The following is an 8175-nucleotide window of genomic DNA, read 5'->3' as shown; positions in this document are numbered from 1 at the left end:
TTGGAGTAAACACACTGTTAATAAGAGGTAATTTTAACGCAAATTGAACCCCTGGTCGTAATTCATATTCAACAACATCATCAGGGTATTGTCTCATGTAAAGTTTGACAATGAAAAATGGCGCAAGACTCAACAAGAAAACAGAAGATGCAGTGAACATCATAAATGTTAGACTCTGCTCTAAGGCACTGATATTTCTTAGAATCGGCTTCTTCATAATGTTTCTTATCTCATTTTCACTTTGCATTGAACTGCTGTAGTCACGGAGATAATTAGCACTTACTGAAAAGTTACTTGAACAATCACGAGTTTCTCGAGCACCAAATGAATTCGTGCTTGTCCAATCAAGGGCTTCTTGTGCGCTTACTAAATGGCTGTCTATACAATCACTGATTTCCTGTGCACTTCCGGAATGATTGCTTGTACGAGCAAGGATTTCTTGTTCTCTAACTAAATGGTTACTTGCAAAATCAAATATTTCTTGTGCACATACTAAATTTTCGCTTGTACAATCACGGATTTCTTGAGCTGTTGCCGAGTTGTTGATTGTGCAATCACGAGTACCTTGAGCGCTTACTAAATAGTTGTATGTTAAATCGCGGAGTTCGTGGGCACTTACTGAACCATTGCTTAAAGTAAAATCACAAATGTCGGGAGCACTTACTGAATACTTGCCTAAATTATCATTAAAGATTTCTGGAGCACTCACTGAATAATTGGTTAAAGTTAAATCATGGATTTCTGGAGAACTTACGGAAAAGTTAATGTTACACACCTGTTGAGAAGTTCTATCAGTTGGTTTGCTTTTAATTTGGCACTCATCATATGAGCAGTGGTATTTGGAAACGTCCATAACGTCGAACTGATCAGCGCAACAATTTATGCTGTTATTTTTGAAAGAATTATTTCCTTCTGATCCAGTTAAGGCCAATCTGCGAGATATTGTTTGTAATTTAAACTTTCTGAATAATATTTTTTTCTTCTTTTGGTTTAGGTTCATTAAGGTACGAACCGCATTTGCATAAGCCACATTTATTATTATCCAAGTTGCTAACGCATACATAGCATCTATTACATAAAAAGAAGTAACAAGTACATGTGAATCAGTGGCATTCGTATTAGTACAATAAAACCCTGTTACATTCATATTGTATTCAGACTTTGGCATGTCAATTGAAATCGTGTCATAATCCACAAATTTTCTCAAAGCCACGCACAAACTAAAAACTACTACACAAGGTATGACGTACTTCAGTGAACGTGTTGATATCTGTTTTCCAAACGGTTTACATATTCGTCGGTATCTGTCTATGGATATAACGCATAACAATGTATGCGACGTTCCAACAAACCATTGGTTCAGGAAATGTGTCATCTTGCAGAGCATACTGAAACTATTATTAACATTTAATTCCATCTCGATGATATTAGGGATGAGCAAAAGGCAGATGATAAAATCATTGAAAGTCAAGGCTCTGATCAAAGTCAAGGTTGTTGTTTTCCTAAAGTTCGTTTTGTAGAACACTGCTGCCAATATGTTTCCAAGAACTCCGACTACAGCTAGAATGGTTAGACACACTACATCAGGAAGCAGCTTATTGAATATTTCTTTCTGATTTTGACGAAGTGCGGGCTCACTCTTATTGAAGAATTCCATATTTAGTGCTGTTTTGTAATTCGAAGATAGTCCAATGCAAGTATCAATTATGTCTTAAAAGTACATGTGTATCACAAATAAAAGCTTCAATTTTCATTTATCAGAGACAATTTACTGTAGCAGGACTTAAGTTGATGTTTATCCCTGTCAGTATGGCACATATGTTTTCCTATTCGTGTGCGCATGTCATATTAAGGATATGACATTTTGGACCTCATTTGAACTGTTTGCACGAACAATATGCAATAAGCGTTTTATTCAACTTTAATACATGTTCACTCTTTTTTAACTTCCGTTTGTATCATGGATACTTTCACATAGATTAATAACTGTAAGAAATCGGGTTTAACAAAGGGTGCATTTAATTTACACTTAATAGAACTTTCTATTTTAAGTTTTATATATGAATACCACATCAGAGATAAAATAATGAATAACAAAAGCGCCACAAGCACAATATCCGTTTAAATGCAAAATTGTTTGAAAAAGAGAAATGAAATTGAAAAAAAAGTAAAAAATGTTTTTAATGAAAAGTGTGTTTCTTTCATATAAGATATATTTAGTTTCATTTATGGCTTACAAACATAAATTCTGATTACTATGGATCTAGATTTATTCATTTTTAAGTAATTGAGAGGACAATGATAATGATAACGATATAATACTTTGTGTCTTTGTGATATACGACAAATCCAAATCCCAAAATCAAGTGGGGGTAATGTTCTGACTTTCACCAACTTACCTTACAACAGATTTTAAAAGTAATGAAGTTATTGTGCAGACACCGATGTGGTAAATGAACAAAAAAACAAAAAGACGGACAAACAGACGTCCAACATTATGAGGCATTAGCCTCCTCATAAAACAGTAAAGTTTACTACTAAAACCGACTGTTCATTCTTCACCTAATGAACGAAACAAAGCTTATAAACCATTAAACTGACAAGCGCCATATCATTAAATAGCCAAAGTTACCTGTAGGCGTTTACCAATGAGGTGAAATGTATGATTCATTAATGTTGGAACAGGATTGAACAACAACCTGCTCACGATTCCGTTGAAATTCATGTTTTTATAGCCATCATGTTCAATAGACCGAACAATTTTAACTAATTTTATAGAATTGTCACATCAAGTATTATCAAAATTTGGCAAGGAACTGTTCGGGATATGTGATTCTAGCTTTTTTCATTAGTTTCATCAAGGGTGGGGTTAAACAATTAACTTGTTAATGTTTTATCTATTATTTACTTTGATGCCCACTTTGGTCAGAAGATCGAACTATAGTAGCTTAATATTAGATTAATGTGGGAATATTACTCTAAGTCTTTAATGCGGTCGAAGGCGATATGTCCATTAAGGCTTGAGTTCTGGTGGCCATAGACCGGAACAATTTAAGCAATTTATGTGAACTACCACACAAGGATTATTCTTATTTAGTTGGTTTGTCAAAACAGTTCAGTTTTAAAAGAGATGTTAAATTTTGCTTAGAGAATATTTCGTGTCAAGATTTTTCTTTTTTAGCTATATCGGTTACCATAGACTTTAGAAACAAATTGAAAATATTTTTAACGACAATCGAACAATCATTTCAGTATAGTTTTATTATGATGAACCAATGGCTTCCGGAGAGAATGTTATTGTCAACGGACACATGGTGCACTGTAAAGCATGACGGAATCTACCCTGTTAAGGAAATAAACCAAAACTCGCCAGTGACATAAGTTACGCCTTGAGAAAGTATTGGTTAAAATGAAATCAGCAATAAAACTTCAGACATTCAACCAATGTTAAATAAGTATATTTCGGCCCTTAAATATGCCAGAATTCTGTTACTTATTTAGACATTGGGCAACTTCAACAAAAATTAACTGTGGCTGAATATCAAGGTGATCTGGATATTATTTTAACAAATGTAGCTTATGATACTTCATGACGTAGATATTGATAACATTCCAAATCCTTAATTGTACAGTGTAGAAATATTCTTGATTAATTAAATTTGTGCTAAAAACCACTGTCGGTAGTTTGTAAATTATATGTTCTAATGAACTCGCATACTTGCAGCTACACATATTAAACAATTAAGCCGTTGATTAACCGAATGGTTGTTATCAGAAGCAAAGAACACGAAAACTAACGATTCAAGAAAAATTTATATGGAAAAAACAACGTATTTTTCAATGTCTATAAATAAAGAGTATATATGTATCACTTGCAAATAAACAATTCACATTATTTGCAAATAGTGTCTGTACAAATGTGTTTAGTTGCTCAGAATTTTTATTATTCATTCACATTTTAAGCTAAAAAGAAACATTTCAAATATAACAATAGCATGGATTGATGTGAATGGTTAATACAATTAGGGAGAAGAATTTTTTTTTCAACCTATATAAGACTTAGAGTAGTCAGTCATTGAGAAAGATATATCATTTTTCCAACCGTTCATTTTTTAAATGTTTTTTGTTCTTTTTAATGACAAATTATGCCTCAGACACTAATATTTTTACTTCTTTAGAAAAGGAAAACATTAATTGCGTTTGAATAATGTTTTTAGAGCATGTCAGGTGCTAGTTACTTGAAGGAAGTATAGCACTAAATGAGAAATAATTTGTCATAGAAGTAGCAAAATGTTAACACAGTAGTATTTTGACTTTCATATAAATATTCAAATTGCTATCGTTTAACTGTTTGCCAAAACGCAACAGAAGAAAAAGATCTTCAAGTACTTTGCCAGTCAGAACTTTTTTTGGAAACTAAAAAAAAATTTTTTGAGAAATAAAAGCATTTCCTGTGTGCATAATTGTCTTTAAGTAATTTTTCTAAATCTGCAAAAACTAGGCTTCAGAAACTTTCGAAATTTTGAATTGAAAATACAGTAAATGATTGGAGTAAACACACTGTTAACAAGAGGTAATTTTAACGCAAACTGAACCCCTGGCCGTAATTCATATTCAGCTATATCATCAGAGTATTGACTCATGTAAAGTTTGATAATAAAAAATGGTGCGAAACTCAACAAGAAAACAGCAGACGCGGTGAACATCATGAATGTTAGGCTCTGTTCTAAGGCGCTGATATTTTTAACAATAGGCTTTTTCCGAACTGTTCTAACCTTCTTTTCACTTCGTATTGTTTCGGTGAAAACACGGACATCTTGATCACTTACAGAATGATTGACTGTATAATCATGAATATCTTGAGCACTTCCCGCGCTCAAACCTGTCTTTTGAAATGTATCCAATGATGCGTTAATGTTATTGTCGTCATTTTTGCTGCCAGGATTATCTGATAAGTTGTCATCTGAGAAGTCCATGCCGTAGACCTGGTCAGCACATCCACGGATGACGTTTCGTTCGTACGTTTGATTTCCTTCGGATTCATTCAAGGCCAGACCGCGAGATATTGTCTGTAATTGAAACTTCCTGGATATATTTTTCTTCTTTTGCTTTTGATACATTAAGGTGCGAATCGCATTTGAATATGCCACAATGATCGTTATCCAAGTTGTTGAAACAAAAATCACATCAATCACGAAAAATGAAGAAACAATCACACGCAAATCCGGATTATCCGTATTTGTACAATATGACCCAGATATATTCCCAGTTATATTCATCTTGCTATCAGACGAGTGGATTTCAATTTCAATCGTGTCATAGTCCACAACCTTCCTAACAGCAACGCATAAACTAAGAAATGACGCACAAGGAATGACGTACTTAAGTGAACGTGTTGATATCTGTTTTCCGAACGGTTTACATATTCTACGGTATCTATCTATGGATATGACCCATAACAAAATGCAAGATGTTCCAATAAACCACTGGTTCAGGAAATGTGTTATCTTGCAGAGTATACTGTAACTATTGTTAACATTTAATTCTATTTCGACGATATTAGGAATGAACAAGAGGCAGACAATAAAATCATTCAAAGTCAATGATATGATCAAAGTCATGGTCGTTGTTCGTTTAAAACTCGTCTTGTAGAACACAGCTGCCAGTACGTTCCCAATAGCCCCAACTACAGTAAAAACTGTTAAGCAAATTACATCCGGGAGTAGAAGATTCAGTATTTCTTGTTGTTTTTGACGAAGCAGTGTGTCCGTGTCCTCACTTTTATTTAAGGATCCCATCGTGGTTCTTCTTTGACTTCAAAGAATGAACGACAAATTTCATTTGAATGAATCACGATTAAATGCTGCAACTTTACTTTTTAAGACACTGACGAAGACATTGAATCGAGCTTAATCCTAAATACAAATCCCAATGGAACAAAATGCTGAATGTTCTAGTCCGTTATATTTCTTATTGCGCATGGTATCTTTATGACAGTCACATGAGCACAATTTGCACTAAGGTTTTTAAGGTCTGTATTGTTAAAGAAATATATACAATGAAATGATAAATCAAATAAATTCCGTAAATGACGACTCAGAATAATTTTACTTTCTTCACTTTCAATACTTATACATGTTTTATTTTTTAACTTCCGTATGCATGGTTAAGTCTGTATTCTTTAAGCTAACAATAAAACACGAATACATATTTAATTACTCATTCCAAAATGATAATTAAGGACACACGGCTTAGTTAATGATACACTCGAAATTAAATAACACAATCCCCTGTGTTTTCTATGCATATTTTCAAGCTTTCAAGCAAATCATTTTTCAGCCACGGGATGTCTATACTTTTACATTGAATTCATTTGAACGATTGAATGAATGCATGAATTAATGAATGAATGAATTTTGTTTGTCATCTTAAAATTCTTATGCTGGGATTCTCATTGTCTACTCTGAATTCGGTAAAAGAAAATAAAGTGTTTTCTGAAAAGATCTCAAGAGACATTATTTGTTAATTAATATCAGAGACTTTCAAAAAATCAGCTTCTTATGCGTTGGAAACGTTCGTATGTCTTCAGAGATACTAGCTAGTAAGACTTTCTAGTAAAATTATTGCGGTTCCCCTAAGTTATATTGATCATTTTTCTGTTTGTCTGGTTGCTTTTTATCAATAGAACTAGAGAAGTCTTTGTTTTATATGTGATTCGTTTGGGGTCGTCTAATGGTGATTGGGGTTTCTTGGAGTTAAATGAACCATATATATTGATCCGAATTACCTAAACACACAATTAAAGATAAAACTGTTACCGTCGAGTAGGCCGATTATACAACGGTAAATATGCTGATCTCTAATAAATATCCAATTAATGTTCAAACAGTATATTGATTCGTTGACTATGCAATACATTATTAGTTTTAAAGACTTACAGAATGCAACTAGATAGTCTGGAGTTCCTTCCCCTTTCGCTACGCATATAATACTTTTTAGATGCCGGGAACCTGAATAGCAACTAGATAGCGGAAAAAATAAACATATTAATTCATGCAAGGGAGGTAACACCAAGTTATTATATTACGAAAATATTAAAAAACTTGAAGACAATCTGGGGTGTAATATATTACTGCTAATTACTTACTTACTTTGGACTAAGCCGAGTACTCGTACAATTGAATTCGGTATTGTACTCAAAAATGTATTATCACTTCATATTAATAGCCTTGTCCCTGTACAATAATGAAAATAGTCCTGATAGGGCTGTAACTATAATTTTGTACTGTATTACATGTAAAATAACACTCGTACAAATAATAAAGCTTTACTTTATATGAGTTTTATTCAATAGGACACGATTTTTCATTAGTAATACAAAAATTTAGTCAGCACTGCATGTTGTTTTTGTTGTTTGTTTTTTTCGTCTACTGAAAAAGTCGTGTGCTTATTTTAATATTTGATTAAATTTTCTCAATATAAAACACGAAATAATGATTTAAATTAAAAAAGCCGCGCAACAGATTGGCACCAGGAAATACGCTGGTGTACTCTGCGTCTAGTCCTTCCGATCTAACATGTGGCATTGTAAATGTTGTTTTGGATATTTTCAACTTTCATATGAAATGTAAATAAAAATGAAGCTTAACATTCTAATCTGATAAGATTGACAAATATAAACAATTCTGAATTATCTCATCTTAAATAAGACAACATTAAATTAGGACTTCTGCACAGTTACGTCCCCTTTTTTCTAACTACCATTAACGCCATTTGCAACAAATCAAGGGAGGTCACACCGATTTGGTTTTATTTGGGAGTTACTTAACTTTGTAACATTAAAGCCATTAACAAACAAGGGACACCACCTTAAATCATTTGGTTTTTCCTCGCAAAGTAACTTTCCTTGTACTAATAAAAATTTTAAAATATCGGGGAAAGCCACGCTTATCCATTTGTTTTTTCTGCACAGTAACTCCTCGTTGTATCTTAAAGCCATTTGCATTAAAACGGGAAAATAATATGTACATGTAAAATATAAGGGGAATGTCAACCTTTCCGACTTAAATTTGTTCTGCAACAATTATTCCCACTTGCAAATAAAAACATATCAGGGGAAGTCGGCCTTACTAGTTTTTTGTGTGTGGTTTTTTTGTTTTTTGTTGTTTTTTTAAC

The 8175-nt window shown here is 33.0% G+C and overlaps 1 protein-coding gene across 1 annotated transcript; it reads right to left on the bottom strand.

Annotated features, from left to right (window-relative positions):
* Window positions 1–4469: 4469 nt before the first annotated feature.
* Window positions 4470–5798, bottom strand: LOC132720326 (cholecystokinin receptor type A-like). The gene has a single exon (XM_060704456.1). The coding sequence runs from the start codon at window positions 5796–5798 to the stop codon at window positions 4470–4472; it is 1329 nt and encodes a 442-aa protein (XP_060560439.1).
* Window positions 5799–8175: the final 2377 nt, after the last annotated feature.

The sequence above is a fragment of the Ruditapes philippinarum genome, unplaced genomic scaffold (assembly GCF_026571515.1).
Source record: "Ruditapes philippinarum isolate M1 unplaced genomic scaffold, ASM2657151v2 ctg2730_1_1_1_1, whole genome shotgun sequence".
In the NCBI taxonomy this organism is placed as follows: domain Eukaryota; kingdom Metazoa; phylum Mollusca; class Bivalvia; order Venerida; family Veneridae; genus Ruditapes; species Ruditapes philippinarum.
Note: the sequence above shows the minus strand (reverse complement) of the source record. Positions and strands in the feature narration are given on the sequence as shown.